At 45.2% G+C, this 20,156-nt stretch overlaps 1 protein-coding gene and 1 long non-coding RNA gene across 2 annotated transcripts in view; one reads left to right on the forward strand and one right to left on the reverse strand.

Annotated features, from left to right (window-relative positions):
* The window catches only part of LOC135907639 (chymotrypsinogen A-like), a 33,040-nt gene extending 17,474 nt beyond the window's left edge, over positions 1-15,566 (forward strand). The window contains exons 6-8 of the mRNA XM_065439335.2: positions 2,146-2,257; positions 7,470-7,627; positions 15,179-15,566. Coding sequence (XP_065295407.1) covers positions 2,146-2,257; positions 7,470-7,627; positions 15,179-15,397 — 489 coding nt within the window. The 3' untranslated portion in view covers positions 15,398-15,566. The remainder of the gene's footprint in view (positions 1-2,145; positions 2,258-7,469; positions 7,628-15,178) is intronic.
* The window catches only part of LOC135907649 (uncharacterized), a 104,920-nt gene that overhangs the window by 43,476 nt on the left and 41,288 nt on the right, over positions 1-20,156 (reverse strand). The gene's annotated exons all lie outside the window — the stretch shown is intronic.

Here is a 20,156-nt window from a genome sequence, read left to right on the forward strand (position 1 = left end):
TTACACTTCATTTTCATTCTTAGATTATCTTGGTAGATAGTTGAGTTGGTCTTTCCTTTATTTACGCGTACACATAATTATTTATATTGCTTGACTATGGGTATCACTTGCTGTTCAATTGAGACCATGCCATTGCTCGTCTCTTGATCAAGCAATATAAGTCCCAATTTCCCTGTGCTAAACTTCAGGCTTAGCTTTGTCGTTGCATTGCCACACACGCCACCATGAGGTTCCGTATAAAGTCCTAGTGCGAGAACACCGTCGCCGCTCGCCCTACGTTGTAAGCGCAAGTGAAAACGTGCGAGGGGAGCCGGCGATCGGGGCTAAATCTCCCCCGTGCGAAAGGAAGGAAAGCGGGGAACAAGCGCGACGTCTTCCGTCGCGCGCGAGGCACCCAACCTCGCGAAGCATCGGAAGGAGGGGAAGAGGAGGGGAGGGGGATTCGCTATCGTAACCTATGCTTCGCATTTCCGGCGGAACTGCGACTTTTTCTTGATAGCGGTGATAGGGTGTGCATTCAATACCGTAACTATGAGCAAAGTGCGATTTTTGTCAGAGCTGAACGGCTGGGAAGGGGGGGGGGTTGTAGCATTTAGCAGAAGAAACTTTGGATAAAATGCACGGGATGCAGCTGCAGTTTCAAAAGAAACACCAGGGTGAAAATATTTTAATTAAAAAGAAGCAAACGTGCACAAAAGTTGACACGAATGTCGGCCGCATATAGGCTGCTAAAGCTTATTAAAGAAAATATAACATTAGTGTTTGCCTCAGTATCTCTCATCATGTGTCCCCTTGTCTTTTTTATGTAGTAACATTTGTTTATTGAATCTAACTGACAACTGCAGCATTCAACCAATATCTAGCTTTGTGAGCGTGCGTGTTCGGTGCTACTTGAAGAAGTCTACACAAATAGCATGAACTTGCGGTTAAGAAGACAGCTAGATTTAAGGTTTCGTCACGCGCTAAGCATACCGTGATAATAGAAATTTGAAAGAAGCCGTTTTTGTGTACGCTGCGTTGGCAATAACTAAGCCGTGCTAGAAAGTGTGCCACCTCCTAAAGGTCTGCACAATATGTGACCACTAAGTCATAGTTATTCACAAATATTTTTGCACGCTACATACTGACTGCTACTGATGTCTATTCACGCTCATCGCCGCTTACGAATGTTAATCCAAGTCACGCACATAGACATTTGTGTGCAGTCACTTTTCCTGGCACCCACAAGTTCTTATAAGAGCCTTGGCGTTTTTTGACCACTGCTGGACCTTGCCTCAATATGCTCCAGTCATCATCATCATCACATGTGCTCGTACACCTCTCCTCACACACTCATGATGGCCAGCATTTACTTACGTTCGAACACGCTTCAACCCCCCCACTCCCTGTCACCGTATTTTGGTGACGTTTAAGTCAGCTAGCACTCACTCCTCATATTAAGGTCTACTCAAATTCACCGGCATTCATTCTCCTTCATACCCATGTCCAACCACACCTTTCGTAACTCCAGTTTGTCTCATATTGTGCGCCGAGTATCAAATGAATGCCTTATGGTATCACATTCTGATGTCTGTTTCACGATTGCTCTGGTCGACCTGCTGTTGTTTGGGGTGCAGCATGCTGTAAAGTTGGTTCATATAGAGATTTGTGCTAATAACAGTTCATTACTAGAAATATTTGTCTTTTGGCTACCAACGGCCCTGCCACTACTCAGTGATGTTCTATTCCTTTTGAACGCGATTAACGTTGCCGCACCTGAAAGAATTCTTTAGCTGCAGCTGCTGCAAGATTTGGCCTTAACAATTACCGCTTCGATTAAATAACCTGGTACATTTTGTTTTGATAAAATAAAACCTGTTGAATCAGAATTCACTTCTATAGGCGTTAAACCTTGGCAAAATTTTGTGCTTAAACAGCGGCAGCACTGTTATATTGGCACACAGAAATGCGTTGTACACTATTTTCACAGAGGCCTATATGCAAAAAAGATATTTCTGAGCAACGAAACAATGCATTAGAATTGACGTGAGTTTAGCCCCAAAAGTAAGTGTAGATTAAAGCGGTGGGACACAAGCAGGGCGCCATCTGTTGAGAATATGTTCGCTCTGTTTGCCATTGATCCCTACTAAACGTTACGCTTAACAGCTGCCAGTGGATCTGGAATTCAACAGGTTCATGAAACCAGTGTGCCTGCCTACACGCAAAATGAACGTTGCAGGAAAGGGTCTTGTTGTCGCCGGCTGGGGTAAGACAGAATGTAAGTACCACGATTTCAGCCTTTATTTGGCCATTGGTACTCTTTTTCACACGAATACGGGCAAATAAGAAAGACCGCATAGGTGCAAAAAGAAACCACATACGTAAAGCAAAATAAAACTGCAAGTCAACTAATATGTATGCATGATGTATTCAGCCTTAAAGCTTCGTCTCGTGATCGTTGTCATGGCCAACAAATCCGGCAAAACCAATCTCACAATGAATGACAACGTTAGAGCGATTAGCATTAAAGCAAAGTGTCGACAGACCGAACTGCAAACGCCGAAACTCGTCATGCATGAGGAATGTGTGAATATATTTTGAATCAAGCGTGTCTCATTATACTGTGTGTCCAAGTTAAGGTTAGGCAAGCCGCTCAGCGAAAGAAAAAGAAAAATCTGAAAAACGCTATGCACAATAAAATTAGAAGACCTGCGCTGCTATGACCACAGAACACCGTAGTTTTTAAAACCGTATGTTGCACGGAGTACGTTATATTTTTTGTCGAAAACATTTGTTAATGTTACCTGGTACGCCAATATATGACGAGGGTTCAACTGCGCCTACATACGGGGAAATTTAAAGTATTTTTTCTTGTGACGGCAGATCGGCACATATCTAGTGATCAAAATTAAGTTTACGTTAAAAAGGTTCTTTGAAAAAGCGCACTTATCCAGTTACTCTTAACTCTGTATCGGCTGAAGTGATGTCATTTCGACGGAAGTTTAGGTAGCCGTGAGACGACGATGAAGCAATGTGCTTCGCCCTATGTATAGTACAATTGTAGCAAGATTTTGCAGCAAAAACGTCCCAGTTTTCACTCTGGGGACCATTTCTTTGGGAAGAAAAATGCGTCACAGAAGCTCTCACCTAAGCTTCCCTGCGAGGCAGTATGAGGAACGTAGTACCCGCGGTAACGGGAGTCACTAAGGGATATCGCCGATTAGCTAGAAGCAGCTATTACCTAGAAGCGGTCTCTACGAGCTTGACGTTCTCCATACCCGATCTTCATTTGTTGCGCCTAAGCTGGCCGTGTGCTCTTGCCCACTCTCCCATTGATTGAAATTTTCCGTGTAGGCGAACATTATTTGTATTTTGAGCGGCCGTTTCTACTTGAATCTGTGCTTGCACATTTTGAGTTTAGTATTAATTGTGAAAACTCACACATCTGACACAGTTCCCAAATAGGGCTTCAATGTGAGAAAATAATTTAGTATAGAAAGCAGGGTATGGGGGGGGGGGGTTGAAGAAATGCGGTGGAGTGAAGTTATGTCGGTGTAATAATCCTAAATGGAAGAGATAGTTGATATACTAGACGACATTTGTGTCACGTCATTTTGACTTTTGTGCAGTTTATTGCACATATGAACATTTATGGTGAGCCAGTGCTGTTACCGAACAGCGAGGACATTCGATGTGTTTGAGGTGCAAGTGTCAGAAATGGTAGGCGGCCGTTTCCGATTTGCAAGCCATCGCGAGTGAGTCTTGTCAACGACTCCCCATATGCACATCTTGATTTTTTTCAGCCCTTCCCGCAATCCAAGGTACTGAAATTTTGAAGTAGCAAGCAACGCTGCGAAAGGTTTTGGTTGTAGTAATTGCTTGTGTAGGTCATCCAGAAAGAAAAAGGCACAACATGAGATCAGACGGTGCTTTCAAAATACAAAGTTTTTACAAGAAAAAAGGGAACAAAGCTATTCAGCAGGCTGCATGGTAGGCTGTCCGGCAGGGTGATAAGATATAGTAGTGCGACAAGAACATCAGCTAGTTTGGCTTAACATCAACACATGAGCGAAAGCATGAATATTTTCCATCGAGAGTAGTGATTGTGAAATGGGCAGCCTAAAAATTCTTGTTGTACAAAGACGAGAACAATCTTAGGTGGCGAGTAGGGGGACAATGGTGGGGGTTCAGGTTAAGGCACGTTAATTTTTATGGGTAAACTAACTCATTTGTAATTATGGCTGCAGAATACGCGAAATGTCGTGAGCAGGCTTTCTCATGCTCCGTTATTGCGATTCTGGCCCTATCTCGGTTAGGTGAAAGTAGATGTCCGGTTAAACGCACTAGCAGGTTTCGCGCATATTGTTAGAAGCAAAATGGGAATTAGAATTCTCGCAATAAAAAAAAATGCGTCACGTGTTTTCTCTCCTATGTTTTGACGTCCTGAATATAAGCTGAATCGGAAACTCGGGCAGTTCAGGCCTAAGAGAAAATTGTAAATTCACTCGTCGCTATTTGTGCGTGCACAATGGAAAAATATTTGGATTTTGAATGCAACCAGCGGATTACGCCTAATGGCAAATAAAGAAAGGCTACATAAGTAGTTGCTTTATGACCGGGAGCTATGCCTTCTCAATTACATAAGCTGAGCTGGGCGTCTTTGGCGAGGCTGTAGCGTGGACGGCTCCCCCTTGACGGGTTGCTGGAGCGCGGCCTGGTTCTGGTGTTGAGGGTGGAGGGGCCGGCTTGGTTATAGGTGGCTTGGCTGGTTGCTCGTCGTTCCCAGTTGTGCGTGCAGGCGAAGTACGGGATTTTATAACGAGCGGCACAGCTTTTGTCCGCGGTGAGATGGGGACCACTACAAAGGGAGGGAGCACTTAGGGTTACAGGTGTGGTAGGCGGGGGGGGGGGGCGTTGCGGAAACCGCAGCCCCGGTATATCTTGTTATTTGGGTAGGGATGAACGTCCATATGGTGTCCGAGGCGGCCACGTTGGTAACTAATGTCAATTTGCTTCGATTATAGCGAACATATAGGAGTAATGTGGAGCCGTAGCGGACCTGATAAGGTACATCCAGTCCGTCAAAATCTATGATCACTGTTTTAGTAGAGGCGATACGCTTTCTTGGCTGCCAAGGCTGTCGGGTTTCGTACAGTGATAGTTTTGTTGTGGATCTACTGGGGGGTCTCCTTGAGTGGGATACCACAGATGCCCCCTTCGTCGTGGGCTCAGCTGCGGTTTTGTAGGCCTTCACCTCGTAAGTGACGCCATTCCCTTGAACAGAGCAGGTGCGAGCGTACCGGTCTGCATGGTCCGGGTGTGTGCTGACCACCACGAAGTTTTTTTTTTGCGTATTCAGGCAGACAGTGCCTTCTAAGCTTTCTTCGTCCGTCAGTTTGCCTGCACGGGGAACGGCTGCGGTCACCACGGGACTGGTGATCTTGGCTATATATGAAGTGCGCCCTTGGGGCGGATAACAATCTTGATATCTTCCGTCGAAAGGGGTCGCATGCGGCTCGCCTTCAAAACTTGAGCTTTAATGGTTGCCTCGACCGAGAGCCGGACCGGGGACTTGGGGCTTGAGATGATTTATCGGTCGGGGTCGAATGGTACGTGCCGCGGCTTGAGCGGCGGGATCGGGCAGTGAGCCAGCCAAAGCGGGAGGTCACTTCTTCCGGCGAAATATCCTGGCCGGCGAGTTGGACATCCAAAGCGAAGACAGAGGTGCGGGCTCACATTGGTGGGAGATGTAAACGGCGCGCGCCTGGGTGCGACACGCCACCGAGACACATCCGGCGCAGTCGGAGGCCTAACGACGAGTGAGCTAGGCTTAGCGCGATGGCGACGTGGCGGGTGGTCAAAAGGTATGGTTCCCAGGAAAATGGAAATTTCCACCTGAAAACGAGGTGTCCACAGAGTTGGGAGAACTTCACGAATCGTTTGGTGAAAAGTTTAGGTAGCTAATCACAGAAAAAATCTGCTAAATATTTGAGAAAGCCGGAGCCGACATGAAAACATCCGCACTCCTCGGCCTCTTCTTGACTGTTGATCCGCTTTCATTGGCGGATAACGAAGGTAGCGCAGTCTAACGCAACATTAAAAACTATGCAGCGGTGCCGGTGGTGGAAAGAGCTTTCTCGCATTCTTCTTTCTTTACGGCTAGCATTTTCAGATGCTTGCGTATCGACGTTGGGCATTTGGTCATAAAAGCATACGCTCTTGTGTGATCTCATCCCAGCACGGGCAAGCAGTTCGTGAAGAAATCGTGCTCCAAGTACCGGTTTGCACCCGCGTAAGACGCTGTGATAAGGGGAGCACCACCCACGGTGCGGGGTACAGCGCTGTGCAAGAAATATCGGACTCCCACATCACGCTAAACACCCTTTTGGATAACAACCGCGATTGGTTCTTTATAATTTCTTTTTTAGTGTCGGCATCTGGAGTATTTTGGCGCTACTGACACATGTACAGTCGAGTGCGAAAGTTCAAAGACCAGAAGTGCCGCTAAATTTCCACTTTCTTGAGTGCTTAGGCATAAAAGATTAAATCGAGTATACTGTCCATGTGCGCCTGCTTGACGAGCGCCATGCCTTTATCCAATTTTACGTCGCACGAGTGTGTTAGAGGAAACGATTTTTTGCACATGCCATGGTCTCTAAACTGTTGCACTTGACTGTACTTGATTATACGTTTTCCAGGAGCCGAATTTTAAACACTAGCAACCTAAAGTTATCACTCTGTGCTAGACGGGCATGCTTGATCTGGCACTCACTCTAACGTTACCGTTCATAATATCTCTTGTCTATGTTCTTGCCGGACCTTGTTGTATTCGCATTATATGCGCGACGCTAGTAGTGTACTTTCTGAAATTAAGGTGCGCAAACATCAGTGATCACGATGGAACCTTCGACGAGTCACCTATAACAGCCGATGCGCTTGACACGCAGATAAGATATCGAGGTCGGATGTGTGTGCTCGCCACCATCATTGTGCAACCTGTATTGCTGGGCTCAGGTTCGCCTAATAAACAGTTTTGTGACTTTGGTTTGTGCCATTGGCATAGTGTGACTACGGCGTAACAATGTGCTGTTGAATCATTGAACTTATATCTTAGGAAATGATGCGTTCTTAATAGTTTCAATAGCATAATTTCTCTGTTAGCCTCTTTCGTGGTCTGGTCATAAATGTAGTACAGTCTAGATATGCTCACCGGTCTTGTAGATAGATCTGGCACCATTGGTGAGGGGAGTGTTCCCGCATTCTTCCCTCAATTGCGAGAGCTAGTGTTTCGAGACGCTGTCGTGGAGACACTGCGCCTCTAATCGAAGACCCGGATGGTGTCCTTTGAGACGCCGTGGTCCTCTCGGAATAAATTCCGTGGTTTATGCATCCCATCCTTACTTTAACTCGTTCCGAAAGACATTCTTTTCTTGATCGACTGGAACCGGAGGTTGAATCTCCTTCTGCCTCTTTTTTATTTCTTTCCCTAGCGTCAAACCACAGCAAGAGCCTTCGACGTGCAGAAGTTATTGGCCTCACAGATGAGCAGTGCCAATATCGACTAAGAGGCAAGAATCCTGAGACGCGTCTCCCGATCAAACCTGGACCTGGAATCTGCGCTTTCGCAATAGGCACTGGAGCGTGTAAGGTAAGGAGGCAATTGGAGCGGTGACCTCTGCTTAAAGGGACACTAAAGGGAAACAATAAATCAGTTTAGACTAATAAAGCATTGTCTGAGAAACCTGCAGGCAGTCATTTCAAGAAAATAGTTTGAATATTAGATGAGAAAATGAAGGTCCAGGTATCAGTATTTGAATTTCGCACCGAAACCCCAGCGCCGGTACGTCAGCGTGACGTCAGGGATTCCAAAGTTTGTTTTCGCATTTGGGCCGCGTTGGCTGAATAAAGGTTCCCGAAACTTGGCATGTTCAATTTTTGGTTCCTTTAGAACACAATGTAGTCCATCTGTACCGCTATATATACTTAGTAGGCCCTAGAAGATGCCATCAAAATCCAAGACGTCACAGCCCCCAGGTGCGGGAACTCAAGTAGGCGTCGCCACCCGCATTTCGTTCTTGCGCTTTTTCTGGCTTACCAAACGTCTTATCGTTGTAAGAGTGGTGTTTTTGGTGTTGCAGAACGGCGATTTACTGATGCAGAAGAAATCACTTTTCACTTTAGTGTCCCTTTAAGATATCAATGGATGCGCCAAGTTGTACAGCGTCCATTACAGATGGATATAGCCCCTTAATTACCTAGGTGCATTAAGAATAGGCCGAATAAGCGGTGATATATTGACTCCCTCCCCCTACCTCTCCCAAAAATAATCAAGGAGCCAGGTTGCTTAAAACACTGTTTGGTCCAGGCTAAAGGTGTTTTCGTTGATTTCGAGATTATTAGTGGCTCTGAACAATTCAAAAAGAAAACTTGAAGCAGCAGCATTAACAATGCCCAGTATGGTTACTTACTCTGTACTGCCAGCTACGAAGAAATCCTAAGCAGGAGCAGCAAAATATAAAATCAAACAAGAAAATATGCACAGGTATTGGTAAATAAAAACATTAGCAAATGAAACGCAAATGCGCTGAAAAATAACTGAAATTAGAAAACAAATTGATTAAATGCTTGCCTTATTTACTTGCATGCCCGATGACAAATTGTGGAGTTACACATTCATCAGAAAATGGTCTAACTAGAGCACACTCAGAAAATTTGCTAGCTGCGTCAATATTGCATGTAAAAATATGAATGAACCTAGCATATGGTTCGTGACATTCCCTACAATAATCCAGAGAATACTCGGGGAATGCGGGAGATTAAAATAAAAGGCAAAGAGCAAAACTTGAACAAGATTAAAGGAGGAGCCACAAGTGGACTTGCCTTTCTTCAAGACGACGTATGCTGTCCTCGGTACAGTAGGTATAGGTAGTGTTCTTCTAAAGGGAGATAGGGTAAGGCGGGTGGGCGAGGTAGCGACTGAGGGTGTGTTAGCGGCGAGGGTGCAGAACTGAAAAGAAAAATTATATGCTACCAAACGTGGGTGAAGAAATGTGAGGTGGTGTCATGTGTCAGCAGGTTCACGTGCCACTGTAGGTTCTTTTTTTCGTAGAAGGGGCCTGGACGACAGGGTGTGCGGGAAATTATGTGCTCCACTGGAGGTGAGTTAACTATCACCTGTCTGAAAGAGAGAATATTTGTAGCGGCAGATAACGGTTCTCATGAAAAGATATATTAACAAAAAAACAGAAGGGAATGAATAAAGAAAGGAGGTGGGGAAGTTGGAATATAATTGACAAACAATAAGAAAAAAAGAATAAAAAAGCACTAAGCAGCCCACTGAAAAATAACCATGTGCTATTGCCTGTAGTTTGAAATTTCGCATAGCGAAATGATTGTAAAGCTCCTTTCGAAACGTTCATGCACTGAAAGTACAATAGTTAAAAAGTTGAAAATTCAATGAAAACCAATAGTCATGAAAGTTTCTAAGGAAGATTTAAAATGAATTCGCTATGCTAAATCTCAAAACGTGCCCTTAAATTTAGCATAGATATACCTATTGTTTTTATTTAGCTTTGGCCATTTTGGAATGTTATACTTTTATTGCATGACCCTTTCAAAGACAGTTTTTAAAATCCATTCGCTATGCTAAATTTCGTACTATAGAGCACTTGGTTATATTTGATTGGCTTGCTTAATTTCTTCTTTTTCTTTGATGTTTTTCATTTTTTATGATTGTGTTTCCAATAATATTCTAATCTCCCGACTCTCCTATTTTGATTCATCCCTTTCGTTCTTTCCTTAGCATATTTAGTGGTTTTTTCTCACGAGCACGGTCTTTTCCGACTACATTTATTGTCTCTTTCAGAGAGACGACAGTTCACTGACCTCCAGCTGAGCAGATACCCATCCTCTCCCTTCGTCCAGGCCCCTTCCACGAAAAGAGGCACCTATAGTCAGTGACAGGTCAGCCAGGATGACCCACGGCGCTATTTCTCATGGCTTCCCCTATGTTCAGTAGTACATCACATTTCTTTTCAATTCCTCACCCTCGGGCATTACCTCGCCAATCCGCCTTGCCCGCTCCCCTTCTTAAACGAACTATATATATATGTGTGTGTGTGTGTAAACGAGAAGAAAGGGAGTTAGCAGAGGGCCCGAATTTTATAAGTCATATCATAAGAAGCCAACAAACCCTGACACCAAGGACAAAAGGGGAAATTGTGCTTAATAACTGAAATAAAGAAAGGTTAAATTAATTGAAAAAATGTGGATGAAAAAAACAACGAAATGCGAAGGCTGTGGGTTCGGTTCCCACCTGCGGCAAGTTGTTTTATTCATCCACTTTAATTTCCATGAATTTATTCTTTCCTTATTTCATTTATTAAGCACAAGTAAGTTCCCCTATGTTGACCTTGGTGTCAGTGTTTTTTGGCTTCTGATGATATGACTGTATATATGTATATATATACATACATATATAATGTCCCGAGGACGGCATTTGTTGCCTTGAACAAGAGAAGACCCCTTGTCGAAACATTGGCTGCTGCTTTCATCTTGTTCACGTTTTGTTCATCGTCTTGACATTAAAGAAATAAAACGAAGGACACCGACCAACATAGAAGTGATAAAAATGAAAAAAAAATCTAAAAGACGTTTCGGCTTCGCTACGGAAGCCTTGTTCACAGTGGGATGACGGAAGGTTCATGGAAGCTTATGTATGCTTTAGAACGTGACGTAAGCAGCGCGTGTATGACGGGGGGAGGGTTCCCTCATTTCGATTAAGCGTGTGACGTGTTTCTTGTATCTCCAGTGATTCCAGATACAGACGCGATTTTTGGTTTCTTTCTTGGCCGATAATTCTCGAGCGATCCCAGTCGATATTGTGGCCCGTTCATCCGTGTTCTCGGCAAGGGCATTCGACACTGTACGCTTCTTTTCGCCATCTTTCTGATGCTGCCTCAGTCTCTGTTTGAAGTTGCCCGATTCACCGATGTAAGCGTAGTCGCAATCTGCGCAGGGTATCTTATAGACCACGCCGGGAAATGATTCTCTCGGAAGCCTGTCCTTACCACCGACGAGCGCTTGCCTCAGCTTACATACGGGCACGTGCGCCACCTCAACGTCATAACTGCGTAGAACGCCAGACAGGGTTTCGCTTATCCCTGGAACGTAAGGCATAATAATATTTGGGGTTTTACGTGCCAAAACCACTTTCTGATTATGAGGCACGCCGTAGTGGAGGACTCCGGAAATTTTGACCACCTGGGGTTCTTTAACGTGCACCTAAATCTACGCACACGGGTGTTTTCGCATTTCGCCCCCATCGAAATGCGGCCGCCATGGCCGGGATTCGATCCCGCGACCTCGTGCTCAGCAGCCCAACACCATAGCCACTGAGCAACCACGGCGGGTAACGTAAGGCATGGCAGCACGCTTTCTTGGTCGGGGATTGGTCGGACGAGCTGGATTGAACAGACGGCGCTCCACAGCAGTCAAAAAGGATGTGGGGTAGCCGCTTGCCGAGAGATCACCTCGCACATGGTCCAAGTCAGTGGAACGGCTTTCTGCTGTGGTGCAAATGCGGTTCATACGGTTGAGCAGTGAGGCAGCAACCGACCTTTTGTGAGCGTCTGGATAACGGATTGAAAGTTCAGGTAGCGGCCAGTGTGTGTGTCCTTACGGTACACGCTGAACGAGAGCCGTCCATCGCGTCTAGTGACAAGTACATCTAAAAAAGGGAGTGAATTGGATGGCCTTTTCTTGACTGTTTAGGTGCGCAGTGAACCAACCCAAAGCGCTGCGCCGAATCAGACAGAAACAGTCGTCCACATAGCGCAGAAAAACTTTTGGCCTAGGGCTGAAGGACGCGAGAGCACGCCTTTCCAAACATTCCATCGTAAGATTGGCAGCGGTAACAGAGACGGATGCACCCATTGCCGTACCGTGGACTTGCCTGTAGAAGACCTTGTCGAAACAGAAGTACGTGTTTCCAAGGCAAAAACAGAGGAGCCTCTTGGGGTCGGGAACGTCAATGGGCGACCTGTCTGGCAAGGTCCTGTCAGATTCGAGAGCAGAGGTGCATGCTTCCACAGCCAAGTCAGTCGGAATTGAGGTAAACAGTGATACCACGTCGAACGAAACCATCACCTCGTAGTCGCCTAGAGACACGTCACGAACTTTTTCAATAAAGTCACAGGAGTTGCTCACGTGCGTGGAGCTCTTCCTGACGAGTGGAGCCAGAAGCTGGTGCAGGTATGCGGACAATTTGTAGAGAGGGGAGCGAGTGTAGTCGACGATTGGACGTAGGGGGACGTTAGGCTTATCAACCTTTGGCAGGCCATAAAGTGCAGGTGCAGCACCGTTATGACAGAGAAGCTTGAAATACAAAGACTTGCGCTCGGGAGCTACGAAGCGCAACACGTCAGCCAGGAGAGTCTGGAAGTCCCTCTGAACCTTCAAGGTCGGGTCCCGAGTGAGCCGGACGTAAGTGTCCTGGTCATTAAGCAGAGCCAACATCTTGTTTTTGTAGACAGCCGTGTCAATTAGCACTGTTGCATTCTCCTTGTCGGCGGGAAGGATCACGATTTCAGTGTTCGCTTGGAGATGACCAGGATGACCAGGACACCTACGTCCGGCTCACTCGGGACCCCACCTTGAAGGTTCAGAGGGACTTCCAGACTCTCCTGGCTGACGTGTTCCGCTTCGTAGCTCCCGAGCGCAAGTCTTTGTATTTCAAGCTTCTCTGTCACAACAGGTCTGCACCTGCACTTTATGGCCCGCCAAAGGTTGATAACCCTAACGTCCCCCTACGTCCAATCGTCGACTACACTCGCTCCCCTCTCTACAAATTGTCCGCATACCTGCACCAGCTTCTGGCTCCACTCGTCGGGAAGAGCTCCACGCACGTGAGCAACTCCTGTGACTTTATTGAAAAAGTTCGTGACGTGTCTCTAGGCGACGACGAGGTGATGGTTTCGTTCGACGTGGTATCACTGTTTACCTTAATTCCGACTGACTTGGCTGTGGAAGCATGCACCTCTGCTCTTTAATCTGACAGGTCCTTGCCAGACAGGTCGCCCATTGACGTTCCCGACCTCAAGAGGCTCCTCTGTTTTTGCCTTGGAAACACGTACTTCTGTTTCGACAAGGTCTTCTACAGGCAAGTCCACGGTATGGCAATGGGTGCATCCGTCTCTGTTACCACTGCCAATCTTACGATGGAATGTTTGGAAAGGCGTGCTCTCGCGTCCTTCAGCCCTAGGCCAAAAGTTTTTCTGCGCTATGTGGACGACTGTTTCTGTCTGATTCGGCGCAGCGCTTTGGATTCGTTCACTGCGCACCTAAACAGTCAAGAAAAGGCTATCCAATTCACAGTGGAGACAGAGGTCAACAGTAGACTCCCTTTTTAGATGTACTTGTCACCAGACGCGATGGACGGCTCTCGTTCAGCGTGTACCGTAAGGACACGCACACTGGCCGCTACCTGAACTTTCAATCCGTTCATCCAGACGCTCACAAAAGGCCGGTTGCTGCCTCACTGCTCAACCGTACGAACCGCATTTGCACCACAGCAGAAAGCCAATCCACTGACTTGGACCACGTGCGAGGTGATCTCTCGGCAAGCGGCTACCCCACATCCTTTTTGACAGCTGTGGAGCGCCGTCTGTCCAATCCAGCTCGTCCGACCAATCCCCGACCAAGAAAGCGTGCTGCCATACCTTACGTTCCAGGGATAAGCGAAACCCTGTCTGGCGTTCTATGCAGTTATGACGTTGAGGTGGCGCACGTGCCCGTATGTAAGCTGAGGCAAGCGCTCGTCGGCGGTAAGGACAGGCTTCCGAGAGAATCATTTCCCGGCGTGGTCTATAAGATACCCTGCGCAGATTGCGACTACGCTTACATCGGTGAATCGGGCAACTTCAAACAGAGACTGAGGCAGCATCAGAAAGATGTCGAAAAGAAGCGTACAGTGTCGAATGCCCTTGCCGAGCACACGGATGCAACGGGCCACAATATCGACTGGGATCGCTCGAGAATTATCGGCCAAGAAAGGAACCAAAAATCGCGTCTGTATCTGGAATCACTGGAGATACAAAAAACACGTCACCCGCTTAATCGAAATGAGGGAACCCTCCCCCCGTCATACACGCGCTGCTTACGTCACGTTCTAAAGCATACATAAGCTTCCATGAACCTTCCGTCATACCACTGTGAACAAGGCTTCCGTAGCGAAGCCGAAACGTCTTTTAGATTTTTTCATTTTTAGCACTTCTATGTTGGTCGGTGTCCTTCGTTTTATTTCTTCAATGCTTCATCCCGACCAGACGGGCTTCCGTCGAACCCTCGATTTCGTCTTGACATTAATGTAATTTAGTTTTAAGAACAACAACCAACTGATCGACTGCTTGCGGTCAGCAAGATATTGTCACCCAGGTAATAAAAGTGGTTAGGTAAGCTAACGTACCAAAGTTTTTCAGTAAAGTGGAGGTGTACAGCAATGCCAATTGTTATTTTAGCATTTGAGGTCCGATGATTTCTTGTATGAATTGTGATGCCTTGCTGAAGATATTCTACATCGAGAAATACAAAAAAAAGTTATAGTCAGAAGTATGAGTGTCAACAATGCTAATCAAATAATTTATCAACACTATGGCGCAAGCGAACATGGCTAGACCTGAAATTCGCAAATGTCCGTGGTTCGCATCTCCTCGAGCTTAAGACTCGGCGCTCAGTTTTTTGGAACCTGCTGCCTTATTCACATAACCTGACTTGGCTGGCCCAATAATAATCTTGAGGTTATTTGCGGCCATATTGCTGGTCATTATGATGTTAAACTAGAAAACGCGAAGAGCCACATGCCGTGTACAAGGAGAAGCTTTTGGCAGCGTATAAGAAAAAAAAAAGAATATTGCTTAAACCTCCAGTGGGATTTTCTTTTATTTCCTTGACTGTCAATCAGATATATTAAATACCATTTTTATTACTTCATTAGCAAAATTCCGACAAGAAACGGTTACGCCTAAAAATAATACGTCAATACGTCTTCACGTTGCAAGTACGCCTAAAGGTGTTATGGCTGTTGTTCATCGTGCAACAAAAGCAAAACCTTCGGTAAAAGTTCAGTGTACCGGAAAACAGTTTTACACTCTTTCTTATATTGTGCACCTACAATAATGATGTCTTTTCTTGTCATCGACAGGGAGAATCAGGTGGACCGCTAACGCTCAGGGGCGACGATGGAAGGACACTGCAACTCGGAATTGTTTCTATGGGTAGAGACCAATGCCCCACAAGAAGACCACCAGTTTACGTGCGGGTCTCAAGTCACATACAATGGATTGAAAAGGCTCTAAGTAACGCCAGAATGTGGAGGAAACTTAAGTTGGTCCGAAAAGAAGTTTCTTTTCGCATGCAATGAGACGCCCTACCATTGCAGCGTTGTGGAAAACTCAAGATGAAAACGTTGGCGAAATGTTATGGCGTATTTAAGTATGCCGCGGTAAAACGCATACGCAAACAGTGCGCATGAAAGATGAGAAGTGTGGCCTAAACTGAGTTTATTAATAAATGTGTTTGTTCTGCCCCGATGCGAAGAAGACAACAACAGCCGAATCACTGAAATACTACGTTCGAGCTGATTGGTTCATGACTTCAGCAGAAACAGCGCAAAATAACAGCAAGTGAGAACGAGTTGAGGGAAAGGCAGGAGGCGAGAAAGAACATCTTGAAGAGGCAGCGCAATATAACGAAGACAGACGGCAGGAACACACAGGACAGCGCTATCCTGTGTGTTCCTGCCTTCTGTTTTCGTCATATTGTGCGGCCCCTTCAAGATGTTCAGCCAGTACCAACTCAACCAAATGTCAATTCTTCTACAGATGAAAAAGCGCCGTCGTCTGTCCTTTTCAAATATACTGTTATCTTGCGATGTTCTCGCTTATCTCAAGTACGGAAGCTCAAGGCAACGGCAAAAATTCGCTTGGAGTGTCCATAAAATAGCTATCACAATAAAAATGCATCGAAGAGCTGTAGGTGAACGCCCGGTATATGTCGCTCAGTTATCTATGAAATATCAAGAACCAGATTTTAATCAGGGAGAGCAGCTTTTCAATGTTTAGCTGCACATTCGTTCCCCCTCCCCTTACCCCCAAACTTCAATTTAGCGCACCCCCATATTTTAGATTGCCCACCCTGAAGTGTCAAGTTTGCCTATCCAAAAATTTAAGTTGGCCCACATGACAATTGAAGTTGGCCCACCTCCAAATTTTCGGTCCATCCCAAATTTCAGTTTGCCCAACCTTATTATAACCGCTTCCCCATGCACATTCTATGAAGCGCTATGTATCTCTATGGGTATTCTCTCCGATCATGTTTACCTTTCCTGGTTAAAATTATTTCTTGTCGCTTATAACGTTACTAACCATCTACATTTAAACTATTATAACAATTAGACGTCTTAGCAAATTACGCATTTTCGGGGAGACACAAAGCCCGACACCTTTCTCATGACTTTTCGCCTGACGGAGCTGGGGAGCTCGCGAAAATGTGCTTACGCATTAAAACTGATGTATACGCATGAAAGTTTCACATGAAAACCGCATGCCATATAGTCTCTATGAAGATCATCGTCAGCAGAAGCAGCCTATTTTGATGTCCATCGTACGACGATGGCCACTCCCAGCGATCTCCAATTACCCCTGTCTTGGGCTAGCTGATTCCAACTTGCGCCTTCAAATCTCGTAAATTCATCACCCCATCTAACTTTGCGCGATCCTCGACTGCACTTCTGTTCCTTCGGCATTCTTCCTGTAACTCTAAGGGCACACCGCACTGCGCATTACACGGCTTGACCAGCTTCATTTTTTTTCTCTGAAGGCCAACTAGAATATTGGCTACCCCACCTTAATCTCCGGTCCTCACCGCACTCTTCCCATCTCTTAACGTAAGGCTTGAAATTTTTGGTTCCATCGCTCACTGCGTGGTCCTTAATTTGTTCTCGGCTTCTTTGTTACCCTCCAAGGTACAGCCCCATATGTTAACACTGGTAGAATACAATGACTGTACACTGTTCAACGACTGTTGTAAGCTTCCAGTCAGGATTTGGTAATGCCTACCGTAGGCACTTTTACCCATTCTTATTCATATGTAAATTTCGTTCACATGATCAGGGTGCCCCGTGGGTGAGTGGCCTAAACGTACTCCTTCACAGACTCTAGAGGCTAACTGGCGATCATAAATTCTTGTTCCCGTGCCAGGCTAGTGAACATTACCTTTGTTTTCTGCATAGCAATTTTCAATCCTACTCTGACACTTTCTCGATTAAGGTCTTCGATCATTTGCTGCCATTCATCCCCAGTGTTGCTGAACAGGAAAATGTCATCTGCAAACCCAAGTTTGTCGATTTATTCACCGATGATCCTCATTCGAAAGTCTTTCCATTCTAAAGCTTGAATACTTCTAAATATGCAGTGAATTGCATTCGAGTGACAGCGACCCCTTTCTGGAAAGGTAACTTTATAATTTTCTTGTAAACCAATGTAGTTGTGGTGCATTTGTACACATTTACGACGATATTTCCGTGTCCCTCCTGCACTCCTTGACGTCGTGATGCCTCCATGACTACTGTTATCACCACTGAGCAAATGCTTTTTCATTATCTATGAAAACCATATAGACATGTTGATTGTACTCTGCTGATTTCTCAGTTACCTGATTGACGACTAGGATATGATTCATTTTAGAATATCCGATCCTGAAGCCAGCGTGCTCTCTTGGTTGATTCAAGTGTTGCGCTGATGCTATTAGAAATGATTTTGTTTAATACTTGATACATTACTGTAGGCGAGCTAACGGGCCTGCTATTCTTTAGTTCTTAAAGATTTCGCTTCTTATGGATAATTACAATTGTCATTTCTCATCTCTCTAACACCCTTGAAGTCATAAGGCATTGCGTATAAAGGGCCACAAGCTTTTCAACCATATACCATCCATCATTGATTAAGTGAACTTCTATTCTACATTATCGTGCGTCCTTGCCCCAGGCCATATCATCGCATCATTGCAAGTTATACAAGATTGCTTTGTATGCTGTTCATGCCTTCTTCCCTTGAAGGTTTGGGACTGCTCGTTGTATTGTACGGTTCAGCACCGAATTCTTCCGCTGCTCATACTACATTATCGAAATTGGTGATGCTGCTTAGCTGCCCTACTTACCCGTCAGTGCAGACATCCTACGCGGTCCTATTCCAAGTTTTCTTCTCACTGATTTCATGCTGCGCTCATCTTTTACTGCTTCCTCAACTTTTCGACGCTATAATTTCGAGTATCGATTACTTTCTTCTTGTTTACCAGGTCTATCAGTCTAGCGACTTCAATCTGAATTCAAGCGAATTCAAGCTGATCTCTTGAGTAAGATACTTGCATGATTTATGGCTTCTATATTAGGTCCGTTTTTCCTTAAGAAGCTTATTGCTGCTTCGGGAATCGGACTAGTTACCGTCTGATTCATTACCTCTATGTTACCTTCATCCTCCTGTTCCAAAGCTTCACATTTATTTTCGAGCAGCTGCCTTAATCCGTCTGTTTTTACCCTTACTGCGTTTTGCGTACGAATATACGTCAAAGGAGAAAATGTTTATGGGAAAAACACAGCTTATTCACACTTATACTCCAAAGAGAAACTTCGTGAGCTTCTTTATTTTTTTGGCTGCCAGTTGCACATCCCACACAGAAAGACATGCGCCCGTCCTGTAATGTCTTTCTGTGTCCTCGTTATATAACGCGCTGGATTACTTTCGTAAGAAAGAAAAATAAGACTGATACATTGCGAGTACCTTCTACTAGTCGCAATAATAAAGACGCGGAGAAACGCAAGCTTACAGAAATTTGTGCGGGATGTGGTACGGCAGCCTAAAAAAGAAAGAGAGACTCACGAGGCTTCCCTTTCGAGTATATGTGTGAATAAATTCTGTTTTATACATAAATATTTTTGTCTTTTGACGTATATTGATACACGTAGTAAGTATTCAACGCAGTAAGGGTAATGCCAGGTCTTTTTGTGTTCTCGTCATATAAGTAGCGCTGGATTACTTTCGTAAGAAAGAAAAATGATGCATCACCATCTTTCCCCGCAACATCTTTTGTTAGTGCAACTCTCGAAGAGGGACCTTAAGCTACGCCATTCCGGTAACCTTTCCATTGCTACACCTCTTTTCCCACACTGCTTTTTCGGACTGCACCTTTCCTACAGTGATGAGGTGTCAGCCGCTCACTAGACTGTTACGGTGCGGGAAGCAGGCTTTCCTATTCTCTTCCAGTCAACCTCGCTCTCTTCCTGCTCCGCAGGTAATATATTTAGTATATCCCATTCTAGATACGATATTTTGCGGGAAGCCGTTTAGGGGAGTCCAACAGCCGTTTTTTTATTTGCAATATACCTGCTTCGCCTCGAAGGCATTATCGCATGGGGGACAGTTATAGAAAGATGTGTTAAATTGTGCACACAAGTAAGCGATAAATGTATAAAGCAAAGTAACATCAAGGTGGAACGTACAATAAGTCAACATTTTCAAGCGTAACAGAAAAGTACAACTAAGACAGGAATGCAATGTCACACGCACAGGCGACAATAAAAATTGTGATTATCAGACAATGAAACACCTTTTCTAGCGACAAATTCGAGTCTGTGACAGCTTGTGGAAAGAAGCATTTGGCGAAACGGTTTGCATTACAACTGTATTCGCGCACCTTCTTTGAGGGGTCGAGTCGAGACATAAGTTTGCTCCGATAGGCAGTTGTGGCTATCAATGCCTGCTTGATTATGGAATATACGGCCGAAGTATTTGAGGCAATTTTTTTCTTCTGGTGGTTAACGTTTCCAAGCCCAACAATTCTTTTATTTCAGTGACACTTTCGAAAGGGTTGTAAACACGTGAGACGAAGCGTGCAGCCTGATTTTCAAGTTTATCTATTACTTGCACAAAAAAGTCCTGATATGGGTCCCAAACTACAGTGGCTTAGCAGAAGGATTGAATCCGGGCCAGTCGGTACATAGTTCAATGAAAAAAACCAGTCATCAAAAGACAAGGGACAAGAAGAGAGGTTCACACAACAACGACTGGGGCCTAGCTGCCGGGAGAATGAACATTTAGAATGACGCTGAGACCCTTCTGCAACCC

The sequence above is a fragment of the Dermacentor albipictus genome, chromosome 10 (genome assembly GCF_038994185.2).
Source record: "Dermacentor albipictus isolate Rhodes 1998 colony chromosome 10, USDA_Dalb.pri_finalv2, whole genome shotgun sequence".
Taxonomy (NCBI): Eukaryota; Metazoa; Arthropoda; class Arachnida; order Ixodida; family Ixodidae; genus Dermacentor; species Dermacentor albipictus.